At 41.9% G+C, this 26,480-nt stretch overlaps 1 protein-coding gene across 6 annotated transcripts in view; it reads left to right on the plus strand.

Annotated features, from left to right (window-relative positions):
- Positions 1-26,480, plus strand: part of CDK18 (cyclin dependent kinase 18) — an 84,724-nt gene that overhangs the window by 18,036 nt on the left and 40,208 nt on the right. For 2 of the 6 annotated variants that reach the window (XM_075196134.1, XM_075196138.1), the window contains 3 exons: positions 3,251-3,353; positions 4,590-4,660; positions 7,247-7,385. In XM_075196134.1, coding sequence (XP_075052235.1) covers positions 7,262-7,385 — 124 coding nt within the window. In that variant the 5' untranslated portion in view covers positions 3,251-3,353; positions 4,590-4,660; positions 7,247-7,261. The remainder of the gene's footprint in view (positions 1-3,250; positions 3,354-4,589; positions 4,661-7,246; positions 7,386-26,480) is intronic. The other 4 variants (XM_075196133.1, XM_075196137.1, XM_075196135.1 and 1 more) reach the window with 2 other exon arrangements.

Here is a 26,480-nt window from a genome sequence, read left to right on the forward strand (position 1 = left end):
ATAAATTGTGAAGTCATGTTTTCTGCAATTAGGGCAACTGTCTGTTGGTCACATTCTGCTGCATGCCAAACCCTTTCCCTGCAAGCATTATACCTTGTGCAATTTCTTAAGTGCAGAGATAGGAATTTGATAATGACCGGTACTTGCTAGATCTTATTTCTACAATAAAAGTGTACTCACTGGTTGGTTAGTGTCTGATTATGTATAACAAATATATGACATCAAACTACTTATATAATGTGCTAACCTCATGCTGCAGACAAGCTTACCTCTTTTGGTAATTGTCCTTTAAATTATTTTAACTTTGCAGTACCTCTCTAGTGCATGAAACCTTCTCGCGGACATTCCTGAGACTTTCGCAGCAGAGATTTTTACAGAAATCTCCACTTGTTTTTCCTTGTGCCCCATAGAGATACAAGGAAAATTGAGCAGAGATTTCTATCGTAGTAACAGAAAAAGTATGCAGCTAATTGAATTTCCCCCTATTAGTTTTAAAAACTTAGATGGCAATTGCTCTTGTGTTATTAGGAAAAGTAATCTAAGTGTAACTAGAACAATTTCATCATCATCTTCATCTATTTATATAGCGCCACTAATTCCACAACACTGTACAGAGAACTCACTCACATCAGACGCTGCCCCATTGGAGCTAACAATCTAAATTCTCTAACATACACAAAGAGAGAGAAAGACTAAGGTCAATTTGATAGCAGCCAATTAACCTACCAGTATGTTTTTGGAGCATGGGCGAAAATCGCAGCACCCGGAGAAAACCCATGGAAACACAGGGAGAACATACAAACTCCACACAGATAAGGCCATGGTTGTGAATCCAATAGTATCCCTGGCGCAATAAGGGGAACACGGTATCCTTGGATAGTATAAAATAGCAGATTTAATGTATTGTATATAAAAAATAAACCACACGAGTGATCACTCCAAAGTCAAATTGTCAATAAATAAGTCCATAAACATAGAAGGGATGTACAGCAGTATAGAAATGGACACAAATATAGTGTTAGTTAGGACCAATAAAACCATAAATCATTCAATGGAGTAGTGCAAATACACAAAAGAAGAGTCTCATAAATGTGCACGAAAAAACAACCAAAAATATGTTAATATAAGACTCAATATCCACAATAACCAGAATCCTTAAGAGGATTTACCTCTAAGGTAAAGTTCTTGCATAAAGATAAAAAAAAGTCTATTGATCCAAATGTGTAATAATGTCCAGGATCCAATAAATATAAAAGGGCCTTATGGATCTTGCTATACCTTAGCAATGAAGGGTATTGGGTGCAGTCACGGTAGTGAACGTTCCAAGGGTTGGAAGAAAGTAAACAAAATGTCTGTGGTCTGGAACTTGGATAGTAGGACTTACCCTGCACCTTAGTCAGTCCTCCGATAACTACGGTCCGCAGGTGACTCCTCTGCTTTGCGCGCTGTCTTCTCCTACCACATGTCAGAATATTGTCCACCAATGTCTGTATTAAAGGTGCGCATGTGCATGCGTTAATAGCGGTATTGACCGCGATTGTATAAAACAATGGTAAACCCACCAGGTAAACCAATTGTTTCTGGCATTGGGTCCCTTACAACAAACTTATCTAGTTACATTGACTCATATCTTCAGCCTCTGGTAGTGAAGCAAAAAAGCTATTTGAGAGATACTGGTCATCTACTTGGAATTTTGAATGACATCACAGGGGAAACTCATTTCTTTCTTCTAACCTGTGATGTGGTCTCTATATACTATCATCGAACATCAAGTTGGCTGTAACCATACAAGGGCTATTTTGGAAACTGAGTCTGATCTTCTTCAGGAATAGATTGATTTCCTTGTAGATAGCATATCATTTGTGTTAAATCACAATTACTTCTGGTCTGGTGGGAAATACTACAAACAGGTTCGCGGGACTGCAATGGGCACAAAATTTTCGCCCCGTTACGCAAATATTTGGAATAACTATCCTTATTCTGACTACATTCTTAAATGGTGTAGATTTATAGATGATGAGTTCTGTGTCTGGACGGGGGACCAGACACAGCTCAGCCAATTTCTGACGTATATAAATACGAATAATCTCAATATTGTACTCACCAGTAATATCAGCAATCAGAGTGTGAAATTTCCTGATTTAGAAATATTTATTGAAGATGGCCAACTTGCCACCAAGTCTTTTTTTAAACCTGTTGACTGCAATTCCTATATTCACACCTCGAGCAGTCACCATTATAACTGGTGAACATTGAACAATATCCCTAAGGGGCAATACACCAGACTGAGAAGAAATTGTACACACTTAAGACATTATGATGAACAAGCTAAGATTTTAGAAGAGAGATTTTTGGAGAAAGATTATAAAAAAAAGACGATTGAAAAAGCCTATTGACAATTAAGAGAAACTGACAGAGAAAATATCTTGGTGAAGAATGGAACTAATGATGACAATCTGAATATAATACAAGTGCTAAATCTTCCCTTCATTACCAAATAAAACAGGGACTCAAAAAAAAAGTTGAGAACATTATACATAAACATTGGAATATCCTTTTGGGCGATAGTGATTTAAAGAAGTTTTTGACCTCAAAGCCTAAATTTGTATATAAAAAATCGGACAATCTAAAAACTAGATTAGTCAAAAGCACTATAGCCCCCCCAAAAAAACAAAAGAACAAGTACTTGTTTAAATGAAACAACGAAGGACTATTTTTACTGCAATAAATGTGTGGCCTGTAAAACCAGTAAGGTTAAGTATACGAAATCAGTGACTTCGTTCACTTCTAATGTAACCCGTGAAAATTTTGACATCAAAGATAGATTGAGTTGCAATACATCTGGTATTGTATATTTGTTAGAGTGCCCTTGTGGAAAGCAATACGTGGGGAGGACAATCAGGAAATTATCAATCAGAATTGCAGAGCATCAGAGAAATATTAGGAATCAGTTGAAAACACATAGTATTCCAGAACACTTTTCAAATATCATAATCATGATCCAACCCAATTGAAATTTATTGGTATACAGAAAGTTAATAAATCATGGGGAGGAGGAGATTATGTGAAAGCAATATCTCGAAAAGAAACTAAACATATTTATACCTTGTGAACCCTTGCACCGGGAGGTTTAAATATTGATTTTCACCTCAACACTTTTCTTTAGCTTGTCATTGTCAATCTATACTTTTTTATGGACTATACAATAGCAGTCAATACCGCTATTAACGCATGCGCACCTTTAATACAGACCTTGGTGGACAATATTCTGACATGAGGTAGGAGAAGACGGCGCGTGAAGCAGAGGAGTCACCTGTGGACCGTAGTTATCGGAGGACCGACTAAGGTGCAGGGTAAGTACTACTATCGGAGTTCCAGACGACAGACCTTTTGTTTACATTCTTCCAGCCCTTGGAACATTCACTACCACAACTGCACCCAATACCCTCCATTGCTAAGATATAGCAAGATCCATAAGGCCCTTTTATATTTATTGGATCCTGGACATTATTACACATTTGGATCAATAGACTTTTATCTTCATGCAAGAACTTTCCCTTAGAGGTAAATCCTCTTAAGGATTCTGGTTATTGTGGATATTGAATCTTATATTAACATATTTTTGGTTGTTTTTTTGTGCACATTTATAAGACTATTCTTTTGGGTATTTGCACTACTCCATTGAATGATTTATGGTTTTATTGGTCCTAACTAACACTCTATTTGTGTCCATTTCTATACTGCTGTACATCCATCATATGTTTATGGACTTATTTATTGACAATTTGACTTTGGAGTGATCACTCGTCTTGTTTATTTATGTTTCCTATACAATACATTAAATCTGCTATTTTATACTATCCAAGGGTACCTTGATCCCCTTATTGCGCCAGGGATACTATTGTTATAATATATCTTAGGAGATTGGGACCTTTTTCTCCAAAATCTTTTTTTCCTTTGGCTGCATAATATTTTTCTTTAGGGAGCGCAGGTGTCCTATGTTTATCATGGTTGTGAATCGAATTCATGACGCCAGTGCTGTGAGGCAGAAGTGCTAACCACTAAGCCACCGTGCTTCCCACTTTGTTACTGTTTATAATTTTTTTATTTTTCTTTGCTGTACAACAAAGTAGGGAGTCTTTACTAATGAACAGCAAATGGGCAGTAACCTATAGCAACCTGTCAGCAATTAGCTTTGATTACTCGTGTGTACGTTGGCCAATGAAGGCAAATGTTGGCTTGGATGCTATGGGGTTTGCACATTTTAACTTTGTCAGCTTATAAAATCTCCCAAATATCCTTTTGGATCAAAATTCCTCACTCCTTTCTTTCTTTCTGTTTTGGGTACAAAAAAACACCCTCATTTGTCTCTCAGAAGCGTCTTCTTGCTTGTTAAGCTGAATATAGCATTTGTATCTGTGTTGTGTATTATAACATGTTTATGGATTTGTGGTGCTTACATCCCAAATTCTTTTTTCACTGTTTTACATGTTGGTCAGCATTTTCAATAACCGACATAGATGACTTATCCAAAAATCAGACTGTGTAATTCCTACCATTTATTTCTTCTTTGGTTAAGGAAATTCTAGGAAATCTGACGGAACAAGTGGCACCAAGACCATAAGAGTAGAATTTTTGGTATAGAGTCACACATGCCTGTGTAAGTATATCACACATTTTCACATAGGGTTGTTTATGCTACCTGCAATGAAATTCTGTGTCCAATCCATCATGACATGCCCTTGTGTTTCTAACTCCCATTGTCCTATAGATTGTAAGCTATCAAGCAGGGTTCTCTTACCTCTCTGTCTGTATGTATTACCCAGTATTGTCTTATTAATGTTTGTTCCCAATTGTAAAGCGCTACGGAATTTGCTGGCGCTATATAAATAAATGTTGATGATGATGATGATGTTGATGATGACTGCAATCCAGTGGAATACACAGACAGGCAGTATCTGACAGGCAGTATCGAGGTAACAAATATGGTCACCCATAAGAATTATGATCAACAAAAATTGTTGATCCCTGGCTCACATCTCCATGAGAGATGATTTTGAAAAATGTTCTATCTGAAAGTCTGATTAATAAAATTAAGTTTGGAGCAAGAATTTTATTATGTTTTAGGGTTACAGCATAGCCCCCTTTATCAAAAGTTTTGTTACAAAGTAAGTTCATAAAATAATAAGCATGAGCCCCCTGAGATAACAGGTCCCCCGACCTGTGAGCCACATTGGATGCAGATAATGCTTGCTACTACTATAATAGAACTGTGCCCATCCATAGCCTTACTGTGGACCATGTGAATACATGGCTAGTATGATATTAATATCAGTATCTATAGCAAAGAGTTGTGCAGGAAAAACATTTTATATTTATGTCTATAACAGTCCTTTCAAGTTACTTCTGCATTCCTTAGCTCAAATCATCAATCAGCAATAACCTCATACTGTAAAACTATTCACATGCAAAGCAGGACTCTGGTCTGTAAGTGCAAAATAAATTACTACCCTTCACCAGAGTAGAACACTTCACCTCAAATATCTTAAAAAGAAAATGTCACATTTTAAGTCATAATTTATGGAAATGCTGCTGTAACATGTTTTGGCTTTTGCATCTGGTGAACTGTGAACCAAATATTCCTGCCGTCATTTCTCAGATAGGTAGAAGGTTTTTATCTGTAGCAGAGACACCCTGTAAAAATTATGGTTTTTATATATGTTTCCAGATGCAGTTAGTGAAACTAAACACATGTGAGTAATTAAGGGGTTAAAGAAAACTGAAATCAGGAATCATAGTTCCAACATTTTAAATACCTCATCAGGGGCACTTTGGTAAGGAGCAGGTGCATCTAAGCATGTCATTTGTGGTACAGTCTTCTTAAAGGTCGATGCTCTACAATTCCCACCATGGCTTGATGCAGTGCAACCCCAGTAATTATGTTTTCTAAACTTGTCTACGTCGCTATTCGTTTTGCATTTTAAATGTTGCTATTCCATAAATATTAACTTATACATCTTATACACCCCAGAGAATAAAATCAGAAAGTGAGAAATGCATCTATAAATAAAAGACGAACTTTTACTGTGCCGTTGTGCAGTATGGAAAAATAGGGACATTACATAATTTTCTAAGGGCAACTCTTTAAAACCTGGAAATTAGGACCAGCTAGCGACAATGGGAATGATACTACTTAAATTACACTGGTGCAAAATCAATGTAGTGTGTGTGTGTGTGGGGTGGGGGTGGCTTAGGTGTGTTTGCAAATGACCTTCAGTGTTTTTACACGTGCCATGAACTTTGCTGACCTGGCAGCCCGAAGGTTTCTATTACTTGTGTAACAATAATGTCTTATCGTCTCTAATGCACTATTTATAGGGATGGGCAGCAGGTAAGATCCTTCCCATATAGAAGGATGGGTTGTGTTTACTTAGTAAATATGATACATTCCTGGGAACAAATTTCCAGCAAAAAAGCAGAAGTAGCTCCACATTAAAGGGGAAGCACAGAGATCATTAACACCTTCTGTGACTCAGCTCAGCAACACTCCAGTCACACACAGGTGCAGTATCATGTATTTTGTTACAGCGTGATTAAGCTTATGAAAAAAAGAGCCTGCAAATGAAGAAGTGGAGTAATTCCTGTCCTAGTATTATTGACTGATAAAACATGGTACTAAGAATGCAAGCATTATTACATGAGCACGGACAGCTTATTAAAAGTGTAGGGCTAGATGATGTATACAGGTCACCAGAAGAGCTTGCAATCTACCAATGCCATAATGATCAGGTATGCCGTGGCTTGTGTTAGTGGAGAATGTCTTTTATCACATCTACAAGACAGTGATAAGAGATGCAGCAGATGTAGCCCTCCCACACGCTCTCATTCTGCTCCTTACACAGGCAGCCTGCACTTCTCTCTACTTCTTGAATATATTCTTCACTCCAAAGCTGATTCATGGTTATTTGTATCTCTATTCAGTTCTGTATAACGTATGTAAGCTGTCTCTCTCTTTTCATAAGCTGTCTCTCTTTCTAATCACAAGGGACCTTTCTGCCCCCCTACCCAAACTTACTGTGCTCACTCATGTCCACATCATACCTTTCCTTTCTTTTCCTTCCCTCGCCAGTCTCACTATTTAATCCATCTCTCCCTTCCCTTCACTCCCCATTCTTCTCTCACATGCTTCCTCTTTCCTTTTCTCGAACCTTTCTCATAGACACACACATCTCTCTTGCTCTCCTAGGTCTATCCTGTCATCATGAACAAGGTGAAAAATTTCAAGCGTCGATTCTCACTCTCAGTTCCTCGAACTGAGACCATAGAGGAGTCTTTGACAGAATTTACAGAACAGTACAACCAGATAAACAGCCGGCATAGCGAAGGTGAGTGATTGTGCCACAAATAAACGTAAGTCTGCAGGAATGCTTGATCAGGTGATAGCAAATGCTTGATTGTGCCAGGCTTCGATTGTCATGTCACTGTTATATCTCTATGTTACCCTGAAGAAAAACCACAAGTGAAAAGGAAATGAGTTTCTTCTCTTTCACTTTCTCCGAATGTATTAATGTCTCAGGACATACCTGTAACTATTAAGTGCTATTTTTGTGTACTATTATGTATAAGCAGAACATGATGTGAGCACTGAAGGGCATATTGGCCATGTCACATTGTCTACATTCATAGAAATAAGCCCCTGGTGTATTGCACTATTGCACTTGTTCTATACTTGCTGTATTATGTATGTGTAGGAGTGGGTAAAATTCAGCCTACGTTAAACAGATTGCAATAGTCTATCTACAACATTTAGTTGCGATAAGGTATTTATAGCTGATAGACAGAATAGACCATAACCAGAGAAATTGCTGCGAAAGTCCCCTCCAATATATATTGTTTGTGAGTTCTTTAGAACCAGGCCTCTAAACTGCTATGTTATCTATTATGTGCACTTATTGTAGTCAAACTTGGATGGACTTTTGATGAAGCTTATAATACCTTTATGACAGATTAACATAGGGGTTGGTGGAGCTACAGCTCCAGGCCCCTTCTGAAATAGGCCAATGAGTAAAGCAGTGCACTGCCTTCATTTTCTGTTAATTGTTTGTTTTTATGCTAAAAAAAATAAATAAAAAAAATAAATTGCATGGTCCTGGGTGAAGGATTAGGTGGGGAGAGGGCGGTACAAGAGCAGAGTTCTGGGAGCCCAGTAGCTAATACCATCGTAAATGGAAACCTGCAAAGAAAGGCTTGGGGCTATGTTGTTGTTCACGCTATAAACGTTTCACTGGTCTGTGACGTCACATCAGATAAAACCACTCCACTTTGCTAGATTCTCTCTCTACCCATCGGCTAGTCAGAATCCAGATCCATTATTAATACTGACCATCAAACTGTGCAAAGAGCAACACCAGCTGCAACTGATTCCTGTGTTGGGTGACTCACACCGTTCAGTTAACAGGTACTGTCTGAGTGAGCCACACTGTGTATCATTCATCTATCCTCTTTCAAGTTCTGCTGCTGACTCACTGCCTCTGACCGAGCATGTGAGTATTTGTCTGTGTGTGAGTCTACACAAAGCCGAAAATTCAAACCAGTGCAAACTCCCCTTGGAGCCTTGCGCGATGTGTACCTGCGCATTCTTCCAGGTATTACATCAAGTAAAACATTGCTGATGTTTTACAGTCCTAATATCCCCTGTATTGTGCGAGGCTCTGACAGGACATCGACAGTAATTGAATTTCCCCAGTGTTGTTGGTTGCATATTAGTTGGGGGTGGATATGGGGTTTATATATGAAATACATTATTAGCTATGAGAGTTTGAGGGTTCTCTGACCAGTATAGGATGGGCATATATATGCATATCTGTGTGCAATATGCTTGACAGACCCATCATCATTTTCATCTTTCACAAAGACCTTAAGATGTGTCCTCCTGAGATGCACTTCTGGTCCATTTAAAAGTAAGTGCACAGAATAAAGCACTAAATAGAGGGACAAAACTGGGGAACTGTTAAGGTGTAGAGTGTGTAAACATCCTCTTGTTAATTAATGTGCAGTGATTGTAAATGTGCAACAATATAAATAATGGGCTACTAACTAGACAATATATATCTAATATATAAATGCTTAGTGGCGTCTGTCTGTCTGTGTGTGTGTGAAAAAAAAAAAACCAAGTTGCAGCGCCACCTGCTGGGCAGAGTTATACACTGACCTACTAAATTCTTAGTGTGTGTGGGAAAAAAAAATCAAAAAGGGCTGAAATTTGGTAGGGCTCAAACTCATTTTCGTGAGTTAATTTTACCTCATGAACACACATGTGTAGAGGCGTGCATTAGTGTGTGTGTGGAAAAAACTATTTTCTCAGAAAGGGCTCATCTGAAATTTGGTATACTGACATTATTTGACAAAAAAATTAGAATAGTCAAGTCAGTTAACTTCCATCATTCCCCCCTTCCCCCCGTGGGAGGGGTAGTAAAGGCTAAATTTACGAGTTGAGGGGTCAAACTCATTTTCGTGAGGTAATTTTACCTCATAAACACACATTAAAAAGGCGCTTGCGTCGGGAACTAACGCTCTTCCCCTGAGGAGGCCTGGGCTAGGTCCAAATGCATGACAAGAATCTTTTTAACACCTTAAGTAGCTTGATTTGACTAGAATGCAAGAGTGTCATGCACGGGTTAACTTGTCTAACATACTTACTGAGAGTTAATAATTGACGGATTAAAGGTCTAGTGGGCCTGAAGCTGAAAATGGGGTCTATCATGCATATTGAGATAACTACCTTTGCCAATCATATAATAGCCATTGTCAGTCATATATTGCTAAGAGAATATCCCCATTGCTAGTCATACATATATTGCATAAGGATAACCCCCTTGCAGCATGACCAGCACTGTGGACAGATCGACAGCAACTTACATCTACCCTTATGTTAACCCTATGCCAAGGGTATTAAATTCCGTAAATCCATATAGTTAATTCACATCGTATATTTAGTAATTTTAAAGAATAACTCTTATACAATTATTTTGTCAAATGTGTACATTTATATATAATTAGAAAATAAATGTTATTTCAGTACATCTCATGCTGCTCTCTGGATAGAATCTATTCTCAGACTAAACCTACTCATTAGTAACAATCTTGACACTTTGAGGGTGTGAAAAACAGGTACCGCAAGAATACAAAACAATACATATAATATTCACTATGGGGATAGGGGGCATTTATGCAATCTAATGCAATGTAAAAAGTAAAATTCTAATTGTCAAATGAAAACATGTTACCTCGTTGACAGATTCCCTTTAACATAAATAGAAAATGCAGTGCTGTGTTTTGGAAATCTGTCACCTACTGAAAAAGCAGCATGCAAATAGTCACATTCACAGGGCTGAGCTTTACACCATCAGAGACACATCTCAATGCCTTAAAATCATATGATTGACACATTCATTTCACCTCTTTTTGCTGTAATAGACACTATATTCATAGCTACATAAGCAAAAATGTTCACACACAAAATATAGTATGATGGATATTATAAACACACTATTCTGAAAACAATATGTTTTTGTTTTTAAATACATTTCTATACCATGTCTGAGATGTTTTGTTCAATAATAGAGCTTTTGTGTGATAAATGTGTTCGAGCTTTCTAACATTTGTAATAATCTTTCTAATGAGCACATTTCTTTACGAGTAACCAATAATGCACATCTGCCTATAGTATATGTAGCCCTCTGTCCATCTGTATATAGTGTGTAGAATAGTGGTAGTATAGGTGCCTTTTTTCAGGCATTTACTTCTGGAGATCTCCTACTCACCACTTCTTCTTCCCGGGTACAATCCTCTTCTTCCTGGGTACAGTCTTCTTCTTCCCGGGTACAGTCCTCTTCTTCCTGGGTACAGTCTTCTTCTTCCCGGGTACAATCCTCTTCTTCCTGGGTACAGTCTTCTTCTTCCCGGGTACAGTCCTCTTCTTCACGGGTACAGTCTTCTTCTTCCCGGGTACAGTCTTCTTCTTCCTGGGTACAGTCTTCTTCTTCCCGGGTACAGTCCTCTTCTTCACGGGTACAGTTTTCTTCCTGGGTACAGTCTTCTTCTTCCTGTTAGGAACCCCTCCAGCTGGCACAACACAACCCGGAGTCTACTCTGCCAGTCAGGTGTTCACTGGAGCCCCTGATGGTGGGGACAGACTGGGCTGCAGACTGACAGAGGGTCGTGAAGTGTGTACCGGCTGGGGAGAACCCAGGCAAGAAGAGTCAGGTCCACGCAGAGGACAAAGGCCGGCAGCAGGTAACAGTAATGATGAACAAGCTGAGGTCAGAGGTCACAGGCAAAGTAGCAGAACGGGTAAACAAGCCAAGGATCAGGGTCACAGGAAACACAAGCGAAGTCCAATACGAAGCCAAGGGTCATACACGGGAAGTCAAACGTAGATACAGGATACCGGGACTGGAACAAGCAGGTCAGCAGACTGGAGCACAGAAGCTATAACCAGCAATGAGGCAGCAGACCTCATTGCCTTAAGTACAGACACAGACCAATCAGCAGTTGAACACACTCCTGCAGGCTAATTTACTAGTATCCAGCAGGGCCAATCGGGGCTTGCCCCTGACCTACACAGTTGCAGGCTAATGCCTGTTAATAAGCCTAATCAGCCCACAGGCTGCCTGCTATGCGCATGCGCCCGGCTACCAGCACCGCCGGGACGCAGCGCTAGTGTACTAGCGTCTGGCCGTTGCCCTGGTAACGGCCGGACAGGAAGAGGAAATGACGTCCCGGTCGTCAAGGTGACGGCCGGGACGCTGGGGCGCATGAGAAGCGAGCCGCGGCGGCTGTGAGTACCGCCGCGGCTCGTGACAGTACCCCCCCCTTGAGGAGGGGTCAAGGGACCCCGACACCCAGGTTTTCTTGGAAATTTCCTGAAGAATTCCTTCAATTGTTTGGGAGCATGGAGTTGTCTCCGCGGAATCCAAGAGCGTTCTTCTAACCCGCGGTTCCTCCACTGTACCAAAAAGTGCACCTGTCCTTGCACTTTTTTGGAATCCAAGATTTTCTGAACACTGTACCTCTGTGGCTTGCCTGAAGACTGGGCTTGAGCTGGATAAAGAACTGGTTTTAACAGAGAACAATGAAATGTGTTTGGAATTCTTAACGAGCCCGGAATTTTTAACCTAAATGCAACAGAGTTCACCTGCTTGATGATGGGAAACGGCCCGATGAATTTAGGGCCCAACTTCTTGCAAGGTTGCTTCAGCCTGATATTTTTTGTAGACAGCCAGACTTTCTGGCCAACCTTAAGAGAGCAGGGGGTACGGTGTCGGTCCGAAATTTTTTTTGCAACAAGTGAGGCTTGTTTTAAAGATGAATGTACTTTCTTCCAGACAACTCTGAGATCCCTGGCAGTGGAACGGATCTCCTGAATACCAACGGACTGGAGTGAATACAAAGAGTTAGATCTGGGGTGGAAACCATAATTGCAAAAGAACGGAGAGGTTTTCGTGGATGAGTGACAGGAGTTGTTACAGGCAAATTCTGCCCAGGGCAACAAGGAGGACCAGTTGTCATGGAACTCCGATATGTAGCATCGCAAGAACTTCTCCAAGGACTGGTTAACCCTTTCAGTCTGCCCATTTGACTGAGGGTGGTATGCAGATGATAAACTGACCTTGATTCCCAGGAGGGTACAGAATGATCTCCAGAACTGCGCTATGAACTGGGAACCCCGATCGGAGACGATGTCTGTGGGGAGTCCATGGAGGCGGAAAATGTGTTGAATGAACAAGATTGCCAAATCTCGAGCAGTAGGAAGCCTAGTGAGTGGAATGAAATGCGCCATCTTGCTGAACCGGTCTACCACGACCCAAATGGTATTGTGTCCCGCAGAGGGTGGCAGATCGACTATAAAGTCCATGGACAGATGTGTCCAAGGTTTACCAGGGGCGGCCAACGGAACTAACTGACCTACCGGGCGAGTCCTGGGAACTTTGTTCCTGGCACAAACTTCACAGGACCGGACGTGACTCTTGACGTCAGCAGACAGAGACGGCCACCATACAGTACGGGAAAGGATTTCCAGTGTTTTGTAGACTCCAGGATGCCCAGCAGTCCGACTGTTGTGTGCCTCAGCAAGGACTGTCTTGCTTAGATGAACTGGGACAAACAAACATCCTGCCGGAGTGTTATCAGGAGCCAACCTCTGGAACCTTTGTAAGGTACAGCTCAAATCTTGAGTTAATCCGGCATGAATCATAGACACAGGAACAATAGGCTCTGGGCAGGTGACCGGAGCATGATGTGCCAGGAAACTTCTAGCCAGGGCGTCCGCTTGAATATTTTTGGAACCAGGACGATAGGTGATAATAAAGTTGAACCGAGTGAAGAACAGGGACCACCGAGCCTGTCGGGGGTTCAGACGTTTGGCTGACTGTATATACTGTAAGTTTTTATGATCCGTTATAACGGAGATCTGGTGTGCAGCGCCTTCCAACCAGTGCCGCCATTCCTCAAAGGCCCATTTAATTGCCAGCAATTCTCGGTTTCCCACGTCATAGTTGGTTTCCGCTGATGAGAACTGACGGGAAAAAAAGGCACATGGATGTAAGCGGTGGGTCTGGGGGTCTTTTTGTGACAAGACGGCCCCAGCACCGACGTCAGACGCATCTACCTCAAGAACAAACGGTACCCTAGGATCCGGATGTCTGAGAACCTGAGCAGACACAAAAGCTTTCTTCAGGGTCTTAAATGCATTTATTGCCTGTTGTGACCAAACAGTTGGATCACCTCCTTTGCGGGTCAAGGTGACTATAGGAGCCACGATATCAGCAAAGCCGCCAATAAACCTCCTGTAGTAATTGGCGAATCCCAGGAATCTCTGGACCGCCTTGAGATTATTCGGTTGTATCCAATCCAGAATTGCTTGGACCTTGGTTGGGTCCATGGAGAAACCTTCTGAGGAGATTATATAACCGAGGAAGGATACCTTCTGGACCTCGAACTCGCATTTCTCGAGTTTAGCGTAGAGGTGATGTTCCCGTAATTTCTGTAGGATTTGTCTGACATGACCCTGGTGCACAGACAACGATTTTGAATATATGAGGATGTCATCTAAGTAAACAACAACAAAGTGTCCCAGGAACTCACGTAACACCTCATTAATCAAGTCCTGAAATACGGCAGGAGCATTACTAAGGCCAAACGGCATGACCAGGTATTCGTAATGGCCCGAGAGCGTGTTGAAAGCCGTCTTCCACTCATCACCTGCTCTAATACGTATGAGATTATAGGCCCCACGAAGATCAATTTTTGTGAAGATAGTGGCTCCTCTTAATTGATCAAAAAGAACGGAGATGAGGGGAAGGGGGTAGGTGTTCTTAACCGTAATAAGGTTCAGCCCTCGATAATCGATACAGGGTCTGAGTCCACCGTCCTTCTTGGGTACAAAGAAACACCCCGCTCCTACTGGGGACTTGGATGGCCTGATGAAGCCCTTCTCCAAGTTTTCGTCAATATACTCCTGCATGGATTTGGTCTCTGGACCAGAGAGAGGATACAAGCGTCCCTTGGGTAATTTAGAGCCCGGAATGAGCTCAATGGCACAGTCGAAATTGCGGTGCGGTGGTAGTGTGTCAGCAGCCTTTTTGGAGAAAACATCCCAATAGTCATGATACTGAGAAGGGAGCTGCTCCGGAATAGACTGAATAATACGTAGAGGTAGTGTCAAGCAAGACTGTGTACAATGGGGGCTCCACTGGACAATTTCTCCTTTTGCCCAATCCATGACGGGGGTATGGCAGAATAGCCAAGGGTGGCCCAGAATTAAAGGAACCGAAGGACATTCGATAAGACGTAAGACTATGGATTCCGAATGGAGAGCGCCAATGTTCAACTGTAATGGTGGGGTCTCCCAAGTAATCTTGCCGCCTGGCAACGGACTACCATCTAAGCCACATACCGTAATGGCAGATTGGAGTTTAATCCGCGGAATACCAGCAGAGCGGGCAAACTCGATGTCAAGGAAGTTGCCAGCAGCTCCACTGTCAATGAAGGCTGATAGTTTCGTAGAACGAGCACTGAACGTGAGCTGTGCAGGGACCAATAGTGCATTTTTCTGGGAGACAATTTGTAGACCTAAGTGAACTCTCCCCTCGTTCCTTAGGCATGCTCGTTTCCCGACTTGTTTGGGCAAGAACGGGAGAAGTGGCCTCTTGCGCCACAATATAAACATAAGCCTTGTGACCGTCTCCTGTCTCTCTCCTCAGAGGAAAGACGGTATGCTCCCAATTGCATTGGTTCCTCACCATCCTGGGAGATAGGAACGAAGGCGGATGGAGGTGATGACGTTTCCTTTTCAGTTTTCCGCTCTTTATATCTCCTGTCAATTTTAATGGAGAGGTGCATCAGATCCTCCAGAGAGCTAGGAGACGGGTATTGCACCAGCGAATCTTTAATCTGTTCAGATAGGCCGACACGGAACTGACTACGTAAGGCAGGGTCGTTCCATCCACTGTCAGGTGACCATCTACGGAATTCCGCGCAGTATTCTTCTGCCGACCGTCTGCCTTGTTTCAAGGACCGTAGGTGAGCTTCCGCGGAGGCCACTCGATCTGGGTCATCATACAGTAAACCCAATGCCTCAAAGAAGGAGTCTACGGACTGCATGGCCGGACTGGTCTGTGGCAAAGAAAACGCCCAGGACTGGGGGTCACCCTGTAGAAGGGAAATAATAATCCCAACTCGTTGCTGCTCTGAACCGGAGGAGCGGGGTCTCATCCGAAAATAGAGCTTGCAGCTCTCCCTGAAGTTCCGAAACAAGGTTCTATTTCCGGAGAACCGATCCGGTAAATTCATTTTGGGCTCACAGATGGGATCTGGAGGAGATTGTGAAGCTTTTGTGGCTTCTTCTTGAACAGACATACGCTCAGCCAATCCCTGCATCATCTGATACAAAGACTCAACATGGCCTGCTAGGGTTTGTGCCGGAGACGGTGTGGATCCACTTGCATCCATCCTAATCTTGTCTCCGTGAGTGGGCCGGTTATAATGTTAGGAACCCCTCCAGCTGGCACAACACAACCCGGAGTCTACTCTGCCAGTCAGGTGTTCACTGGAGCCCCTGATGGTGGGGACAGACTGGGCTGCAGACTGACAGAGGGTCGTGAAGTGTGTACCGGCTGGGGAGAACCCAGGCAAGAAGAGTCAGGTCCACGCAGAGGACAAAGGCCGGCAGCAGGTAACAGTAATGATGAACAAGCTGAGGTCAGAGGTCACAGGCAAAGTAGCAGAACGGGTAAACAAGCCAAGGATCAGGGTCACAGGAAACACAAGCGAAGTCCAATACGAAGCCAAGGGTCATACACGGGAAGTCAAACGTAGATACAGGATACCGGGACTGGAACAAGCAGGTCAGCAGACTGGAGCACAGAAGCTATAACCGGCAATGAGGCAGCAGACCTCATTGCCTTAAGTACAGACACAGACCAATCAGCAGTTGAACACACTCCTGCAGGCTAATTTACTAGTATCCAGCAGGGCCAATCAGGGCTTGCCCCTGACCTACACAGTTGCAGGCTAATGCCTGTTAATAAGCCTAATCAGCCCACAGGCTGCCTGCTATGCGCATGCGCCCGGCTACCAGCACCGCCGGGACGCAGCGCTAGTGTACTAGCGTCTGGCCGTTGCCCTGGTAACGGCCGGACAGGAAGAGGAAATGACGTCCCGGTCGTCAAGGTGACGGCCGGGACGCTGGGGCGCATGAGAAGCGAGCCGCGGCGGCTGTGAGTACCGCCGCGGCTCGTGACACTTCCCTGATACAGACCTCTTCTTCCCAGGTACAATTCTCTTCTTCCCATTTAGAGACTTTCTCTACCCAGGTACAGACCTATTTTTCCCTGATACAAACCTCTTTTTCCCAGGTGTAGGCTTTTTCTTCCCAGGTGCAGTCCTCTTCTTCCCAGGTGCAATCTTCTTTTTCCCAAAGTACAATCCTCTTCTTCCCAGGAACAGAGGTTAGCTAAGTGGACAGATGCCCCTTCACATGTATGTTTAACAGCAAGAAAGTAAGACGTGTAATTTATACAGGCATAGTAGCACAGTACAGTTACAAAAACTAACATTATTTGGCACCAGATCATCTCTGTGATGAAATATATAATCATGTTTATTGCATCTTTTCCTGCTGCACAGTTCTTGGCTTCATAAATCACATTTGCATCACATCACTTCATTGCACCCAGGTATGACTCTCTCTCTAATTGGGATAGTCACTTTGTCTTTAACTCTGCAGCCTCAGAGCTATCAGGGTCTCTCTACTTACCCTGATCTCATCTCACTACATGGTATCTCTTTCCCCTTTAAACTTTTCTACAATCTACCCCACTTGTTAGTCAGAGGTGGGCAGTCTGTACAGTCTCTACAGATATGCTTCTCTCATAATGAATGTTAGGGCAGACATCCATGCTCCTACATTCTCGGGACTCTGACAAGTCAGGCTGACAGCACCTATCTTGGCTGCAACTTAAAAATATCATGGCAGCTTTCCCGACTGCTCTCTAACGGCTTCACTTCATTTCTTCAACTATTGGGAGGAATGTTACTCCACGCCATTCACTGTAACACAAATTTTACCTTTAACCACTTGTCACCATCTGAGGATAAGTTTGCACATGGACATGGTCAACAATCCACTCCACTAAATGGCCAACAGACAATATTATTCAAAGCTAAATTGTACATGCTAAGTGTGCAGCTTTGTTAGTATGTTTATAACACTTGCCATGTTAAAATAAAAGCAATTTTATTTTTGCATATCATTGTCTGCTGACTGTTTACTGTCTATTTAAAAGAGTTAACAGTTTAGGACTATGCCAATTTCACAACATAATAAATAATAGGTAGCCCTGTAACCTCTGGGGACCATTGTCCTTGTCTGGCTTCGGGCTGTAGTTCTGTATCTTTTAATAAAAGCACACTTGCTCCCTACCAGGGATTATATAATAAATATAAATATATAGTTTATATAATTTACTTATAAGAAAGAATATGGTCCTTACATATTATTTTATATTGCATCTTCCTTCTCTAGATAAGGTTTTCTTTCTTGCCAGCATCTCTAATCCAACAAAAATTCAGAGCCATGTTCCTCATTTGTAAACTCTGTGGAGATCCTGATCGTGAGTGCATGCACACTGCAGGACTGGAACGGCGTCATTCCATCGATGAACAAGATTTTTAGTCCAGTTTAAAAATCAAAGGAAATTATATTATGTGCCTTGAAATGATCCTCGTTCATTATTGGAGCCTACACACTAATGCAATATTGGGCTGAACACTCATTTTTCAGGTGATTGGCCCGATAATTGTCTGAAAACTGTAGTACCAGGTTTACACAATCCGTTTCCAATTCTAGAGTAAAGATCGGCAAACTTATTCTTATCTGTTACGAGCCGTGGCGGCTCCAGGCACCACAGCGACTTGCTTCCTGTCTTGTCTCTGAGTCCCGGCCGTCGTCATGACGACCGCGACATAATTTCCTCCCTGCCGTTGCCTAGGCAACGGTCCGGACGCCAGCAGTAATCAGCGCCGCGTCCCGGCATCTAGGACAGCCGGGTGCGTGTGCAAAAATAATCAAAGCCCAGCTGGGCTAAGTATTCCCTGCTGTGCAGGGCACTGTTCATTGGCCCCTGCATGTTTAAGCCCATTGGCCCTTCCTGCCGGTTATAGTTCCTGCTTGCTCATACTATGCCTGCTGTGTTCCTTTTGCTCTCTGATTATTCTGACTATTGTTGCCGACCTTTGCCTTGTTTACTGACTACGATTGATCGCCTGTGCCCCCTGACCTATTGCTTGAACTCTTACGCTGCTGTTTTGCCTGTGACCTCTGACCTCGGCTTGTCTACTGGATATTCTGTCTGCTGCCGACCCCTGACCCTTGCCTGGACTTCACTCCGCTGTGTGCTCCTATACTCTATCGCTGGGTTCTCCCCAGTCAGTGCACAACTCACGACCCTTTGTTGTCTGCGGCCCAGTCTGTCCCCACCACTAGGGGCTCCAGTGAACACCAGACTTCAGAGCAGACTCCGGGTTTTGTGGTGCTGGCTGTTGGGGTTCCTAACATTATCAATGCGACCTTGAGCTGCAAAATGGCTATGGCTTAAGCCTAAACAACTAAACATGCCATTCTGATGAAATAAAGTGCATACATTTTTAAAAATGTTGTAACGTTAGTCCACTAGAGACAAATATATATAGTACAAAGTTTGCTGCTGTAATAATGTATATCTTTAAAGAACCACTGCATGGTTGCCTATGGTCAGCTGTGATATGGCCTTCCTGTGTTGTCCAGCCCACACCAATAATCATACTGGTTTTTTGAATCCCTTAATATTGAGTGCAGACTGCGCTACACAAAGGCTGCAGGAAAGATGTCAGTTTCCAGGAGGAACCTACCTGGATTAAAAAATATAGCTCCACAGGCAACCAGGCAGTAGTTAGAAGTGCTGTAATTTATCATAAGCAAATATGTGTGTTTGACGCTAATGCAGTAAATTATAAAACCTGTTTTCAAGGTGGACATGTCCTTTAAATGTAAGTGTGTAAAAGTGGAAACAGCATATCTTTGGTTACACTTTCCCTTTTACGTTTTATAACCCATCAGTGTAACATGATCATTCTGGCTTCTTGTACTTCAGCGATGAGACTAAATTGATAATTACAGGTAACAGAAATATGTATATAGACAGAAACATCTATCTGATCTGTTGCAGTCCTGATAGTACATGAATTGCTGTCATTAAAAATCATGAATTCCTTTCTTTCCTTTCCCAGTAATTTGCCTCCACTGTTAATTTTTCTTACCTTCCCCCATCCCTTTGTCACCTCATTTCCCACTCCCACTCACCAGCCATTGCTCGTTTACAATCACATCCTTCTTACTTGCCTTCATGTTCTAAGTAAGGTGACAGCGGTAGCAGTGTGTCAGTTACTCACAGTAACTAAGAAAACACAAGTCAGGTTGCCTCGATAATTAATTAATAGCTGGAAACTTTTTAAACAATCTGACCCTGAGTTGCTTTACAGTACAAGCTTTCAGTATTAATAGCAAATTAATCTTAAAAGGCATTTCCATCTTTGGATTCTCCCTTTTTGCAAATCTTTGTATTGATATTTGAAAGAAATGACATGTTCTTTGTAATTGTTTCAGTTAAGTGCATAACAACAACCAGCGAAAGCATAACAAAGCAACCTCATCCCTCGCACACAGGTCTCCATCAATATCTATAATATGTTACACAATAAACTTATTCTCAAATGCAGTTAAAAATTGTAACAAGAAGCCCAAACTTTGCCAGCTGTTCTAAGGTATACTAGAAGGTATATTGGAAACATTGGAGCCAGAGGCGGAACTAGCAAGCTGTGGGTCCCTGTGCAGGGAGGTGGGGAGGAGAGAACCAGGGGTCCCAACCCTCTGCATCTTCATGCAGTGGACCCCATTATCTCCATGGGCCCCGGTGCATGGCACCTGCTGCACCAACGGTATTTCTACCACTGATTGGACCAATGCCTTTCCGTGGCCAAAAGACAGACACTATACTATATATTTTTTAACAATTATAAAAATAATTCAGTATTAGTATTATCTTCAAAAATATATATTTTTTTAAAACCAAAAGGAGTATGTGAGTATATCTTTAATTCATCAGGATTGGGATTTTGTCTTCTTTGAATCAGAAAAATAGCCCACTCTGGTGTTAAACTTAATATTTAAAGTGAACCCATCACCAAGATTTTCATTAACTTCTTATTTTTACTTTTCATTTTTCCTTGTGGATTATGAAAAATCTGGGTTCCCCTGTGCCCCCATTCACCTAGTAAAGAGCATGTAATATAGCAAGCCCTTTATGTGCTATCTAGGGCAGCTTTCTCAAAACGTCACAGCATAGAGAGCGCACTACATTACATGCACAGTGTGATGGAGAAGGATGCAATGTGATGATGGAGGGACAGATTACGGAAGATAAAGGGTAACATGGAAGATATGAGGGAGAGGTGGAGGGATACAGAGGAGAGGTAATTGGACACAGGAGAGATGGAAGACACAGGTCGGATAGCCTTGCATCATTTGAGATATGTATTATATTATATTATATAGTGTTAAAATGCATCTAAAATCAATTTCACCCTATCAAAACTTCTAAATCTTCTGGGGGCCTAGGCAGCCCCAATGCCCCTGGCCCTTCATTTCAATGTAAAAAGTTCCATAACAAAGTTTCCACTTTGACCTCTGTTTCCTATACAATTTGCACCTGATGGTGCTAAAGGTGGTCCATTGAAATTATTAGGATTACAGGCACCTTCTGATTACCTGTAAAATTCCCGGGCTTTTGCAGGTAGACTATTGCTATGCTAAGCAGGGAACAACCTCATAAATCTTACTTAATGCAGCAATCTCATGAAAATATAGAGTGTTTTTTCGGTGGTAGTCAGCATATCGATGCTGACTACCCCGACACTACTTACCCTGACGTGGAGAGACGGAAGGGCTCCTTCCCCATCAAGGACAACTTCTTTGTAATGCGACTGGAAGTGATCCCAATCCCTGAAGAAGGCGGCGCCAGCTGATGACGTTACCGATAACCGCGGCACGGTTATCGGTGCTGTGAAGTGGGTAATGATGTATTACCCCCTTCACAGCACCGATGACCACGTCGGAATAATGAGTATCATTATTCCGTGCCCAACCCTGTTTTTTAACATAAATCACTGTGGCAGGCTATTAGAAGAATGTGACCATTTTTCCTTGTTTTATTATGATTCGGATTATGGACTACCATGGCAACCACAGTCATATGGCACATGATGTAGTGAACAGAGAGGCTTTGGTAAGCCCCCCTGAGTTCTGTCTGTACTGTGACATCCTCTCCTTCCTTTTCGCCCTCTACCATCACATGACAAGCTGAGAACTGTGAGTCTGTGTATGTATAGCAGACTGACTGTGTCCAGCAGCCAAACTTGTCTGCCCTTAAAAGAGATTTTGAAAAAGAGATAATGATCTGTAGTAGAACAGCTAAGAAAAAATACTGTCATGTGCATGCTTAAAAAATTCTTAACTTTCTATTTGAAAAAGAAAAATAAATCTTCTATGTGGGATTGCTACTTTAATTAAGCTGGACTCGGAAAGTAAAATTCCTTCTTTGCATATGGGTATATACATGCATTGATGCGCTTATCCCATACTCAGCAATAAAGACTCCCAATCTGCCCAGCTAGTTGTACCAGAAGATGCAAACATTTGCACCTCCCCCAAGAACCCACCATTTTCGCTTGCAGATCCTTGCGTTTCCCAGTAAAAATGGGTACTTTTACTAAAATATTGACACAAATAGCATAAGCACTGCAAGTTGTGGACATTTTGCATATTGCATGCACGTAACATTTTCTGTCCCCAAGTCATTAAGGCACACATACTGGGCCTGTGTCATTAAGGAGAGCAAAGCATAAAAAAGGAGTATGTTTGCTCCTGGACAAACCATGTTACAATGCAAGGGGTGCAGATTAGTTTATTCTTTTGTACATAAGGAAAATACTGGCTTTTTCATGTAGCCCACAAATACTTGATAGTTTTATTTTTACACTGAAATTTAAAGTTGAACTAGGACATGCCCTAAACCAACTTTGAACCTGTCCCCACATTTTAAATTTAACTCCTCCTCCAGTGCAACATGTTTTGCCCAAATGCAAAGTTACTCCTCTTTATGCTTTGCTCTCCTTAATGATTTCAGGCCCACTGCGCACAGTGTGCGTTTGTTTTAAACTGCACGTAAATCGGCTCTGCATACTCCCGAAGTCAACAAGCAACGGATCTCAGAATATGTGTGGCGATGACTACGGGTGCAGTTTTACGCTACTCTACTAGACCAGACACTGCATGATACATACATATGTGCAACATAAAATCTCAAAATAATGCACAGAAATATATATATATATATATATATATATATATATATATATATAGTGCATACATATATATATATATATATATATATATATTTAGATACAAGTTAACCCGTGCATGATACTCATGCATTCTAGTCAAATCAAGCTACTTAAGGTGTTAAAAAGGTTCTTGTCATGCATTTGGGCCTAGCCCAGGCCTCCTCAGGGGAAGAGCGTTACTTCCCGACGCAAGCGCCCTTTTTTAACGTGGTTTTGTCCACATGTCACACCTCATCATTTTTCTCCATCACCTCATCCTTCATCTTCATCGCCACATCCTTCATCAAGCTACTTAAGGTGTTAAAAACTCCCCACTGTCACCCCCGGCAACCACCAACCACTCCCAACTGTCACTTCTCCTTCAAGAAATATATAGGTCAGTGTATAACTCTGCCCAGCAGGTGGCGCTGCAGCTTGGTTTTTTTTTTTTTCACACACGCCACTAGGCATTTATATAGTAGATATTCATTTGATGTTACTTGTCAAAAATGTTTTATTTTTCTAGAAAAACATTTATTAGGGTGTTCTTAATGTCTGCTGTACATAACAGATACTCATGCACATGTTTTAGCAATCATACTTAACCATCAATATTAGTCATTGGCACTTAGACTAGACCTCTAGCTGGAGCAAGAGATACAGCAGAAAAACAGCGTCCTTCTGTGTGCGCCTGAGTTTGACTTGGAAGTGACTGCTTGAGAATGCCCTTACTGTACATTGCCTACGTGCATCCACCCATTGCCCGCCCCGCTCTGCCGCCGTAGGCTGTAGCAAGTGTCATTTGCACTCGAAGATTACTTGTACTTGGCTGGGTTCTGTTGTGTGTCGTCCAGTTCTGTGCACGTGCAGAACGATTATGTGGACGATATGCACAAAATCGGCAGATACGTTCCTTAATAACTCAGGCCCTGTCGGTTTACTGTTGCAATCAAGAGAAACTGTAAAAATGCATTTTATGTATATGAGACATTGTTAACATCCTGATATATATGTATCTCATGGGGGGAAATAAAAATAAACACTTTTTCATTAATGACTATATTATTAACAGGTTAGATTAAACAAATAATGTTTTCTTTTTTCTGTGCTTTCTCCTCTGATTTTATATTCTACACATGTATTCTATGCATCCTGCTGTGTCTTGTCTGTCAGAGCAGAGTGCTCCTACACCCGTATTCAACAAGAGACGTTTCTTCAGATCCGCTTGTGGTTGAATACATGCGTATGCATGAATTACGTGCGTTTTGTTTTTTTAAAAATGCACAGTACGTTCATTTTGTGTTTTTTGATGAATCGGGCTCTTCATTACATTCAAAATAATGTATTATTTTTGCTCTATAGAAAAGCTCTGTAGAAGTATACAAATGTTTCAAATGTTTACGTCAATATTTATAATATAAGAACATATCCCATCTTAGAGAAACAACTTCTGTTTTATCCATACTTGCCAACTCTCCCGGAATGTCCGGGAGACTCCCGCATTTTCTCACAGACTCCCGGGAGAGTGTGGCAATCTCCCGGATCTGCCACTTCCTAGTAGAGTGGGGACAATTAGTGCCAAAACACCGCAATTCACCGGCGATTGGCCTCGCCCCCTGCTGTAAAATGATGCATTTGCGTCATTACGTCACTGGGGCGGGTCCAAAATGACGCGTATTTTGGAGCCCCGCCCCCATCACACCCATCACCCCCGGCAGGCTCCCGGAAGCCAACTTTAGAAAGTTGGCAAGTATGGTTTTATCTAAAGTTTAACCTAACTGAAATGATACAATTTGATATGACTAAATGGTTTTCAACCCATATATAGTACATGTCAGTGTGAGTAGGTCACTTTCCAAATCTAATTAACTCTATGTTTAACTGAAGAGATGACTATCACTGAATCACATTGTACTGATGTTATCACTGCCATTAGGTCATGTGCAGCTTGTGTGTAACTAACCTTTTAACCTTATTATTAGGTCACCTGCTCAAATGGAGGTCTGACCCATATCCCATGAAACATATTCTCTGTTATGTTCTGCATTATGCTAGTAAAGCTTTCTATTCAATTCTAGTCACCACTGTGATTACTCAGTCTGTGGACACACGATACTGTCCATTTTGACCCAATATGCTTGACACTATGATTAGGATTATCTGAGAGGAACAGACTTTTTAATTGGAAGTACATGTCAATGTTATAAAGTCATTTTACTGGTAGGCTGGGCATTACAATTCAAGTCTCCTTCCTTCTGCTTCCACCCCCAGCAGTTTCCATTTCCACAGTCTTTCATCAAACAGGATGTAGAGGTCACAGTGGCAGACGCTGGTAGTCCCCACGTATGCTAAATTGGCTTTCACCATGTAGAGCGGGGGAGAGGACAGAGAGACAGATCCTTAATTAGAGAGGGATTTTGCAGGGGGCAGAGCTGCGTGTGTGGGCGCAAGGATAACAAGAGCGAGGGAGCATCAAACACACAAGGGAAGCTGCAAACTGGCGGCTCTCATTTAGAAGATGCTCATTATCTGCAACACACATAGGATGGAAGACCCCAAAATCTTTTACTTTATTAATCAGTGATTCACTAGAATACATGCATTATTATCATTATTTTCCTCCGCTTCTTCATTTATTCTTATGTCCCCAAGGCCTATTTCTTTTTTTTCTGTCATGCTGTTTCTCCTTGGCTGACAGTCTGCGTAGATATCTTTACCTAATTAAGAATACAATTTATTTTGAAAGCAGGTAGCTCTGCAGCTATGTACCTATGTCCTGTGTCCTTGATCATACCAGCACACCCAGGCACACTAGCAGTTTGCTGAGGTTCCGCTGCGGGACCTTTCAGTGCTTGAGGGGAGAGCAGGGGCAGCACACAGCATTGCTGAGCCCCATAGCAAAATCAGGGAGAGGGCAAAATGCAAGTCAATATTTGTACAAAAATACACTCCCCTCCCCACCCTTGCCAAAAAACATGACTACAAAATATTTTTTGCTTGTAAACAACAACAAGTGCTTTGGTAAAAGAAATAAAAGAGCAAAAGACTATATTCTTGTCTTGATGTGACATAGTCCAATGAGGATTAAAAAAAGCTTTAATCAAGTTATGCTGCATCTGATGAAGACTGGGGATGAGGGCTTTGATTGAATAAACATAGACTGAAGGTCAGTATATATTAGGGCTTATACTGAATTGTTATTTTTTTAGTGTTTTTACTTTTTTAAAAAACTTTATTTTCTATTTTAATTGGTATCAAGTTATTTATGACCACTAAAACTTAATGATATAGGGTGTGGCGAGGACCCTAAGACTGGCTTTTTTTGATAATTATACTTCTTCTCCTCACCTGCCTTTTACAGGTACCCAGCCCTCAATGCTCTAAGTGCACCAGATAGAATCTGCTCAGATGGGGTGGGGGGCTTTTATGCTAACCTCAGCCCCACACTGTAGGTGGTGCCGAGTAGGACCAGTAGGGGTTATGTCATTGTGCCACTCATCAAT

Source organism: Mixophyes fleayi, chromosome 2, assembly GCF_038048845.1.
Source record: "Mixophyes fleayi isolate aMixFle1 chromosome 2, aMixFle1.hap1, whole genome shotgun sequence".
In the NCBI taxonomy this organism is placed as follows: Eukaryota; Metazoa; Chordata; class Amphibia; order Anura; family Limnodynastidae; genus Mixophyes; species Mixophyes fleayi.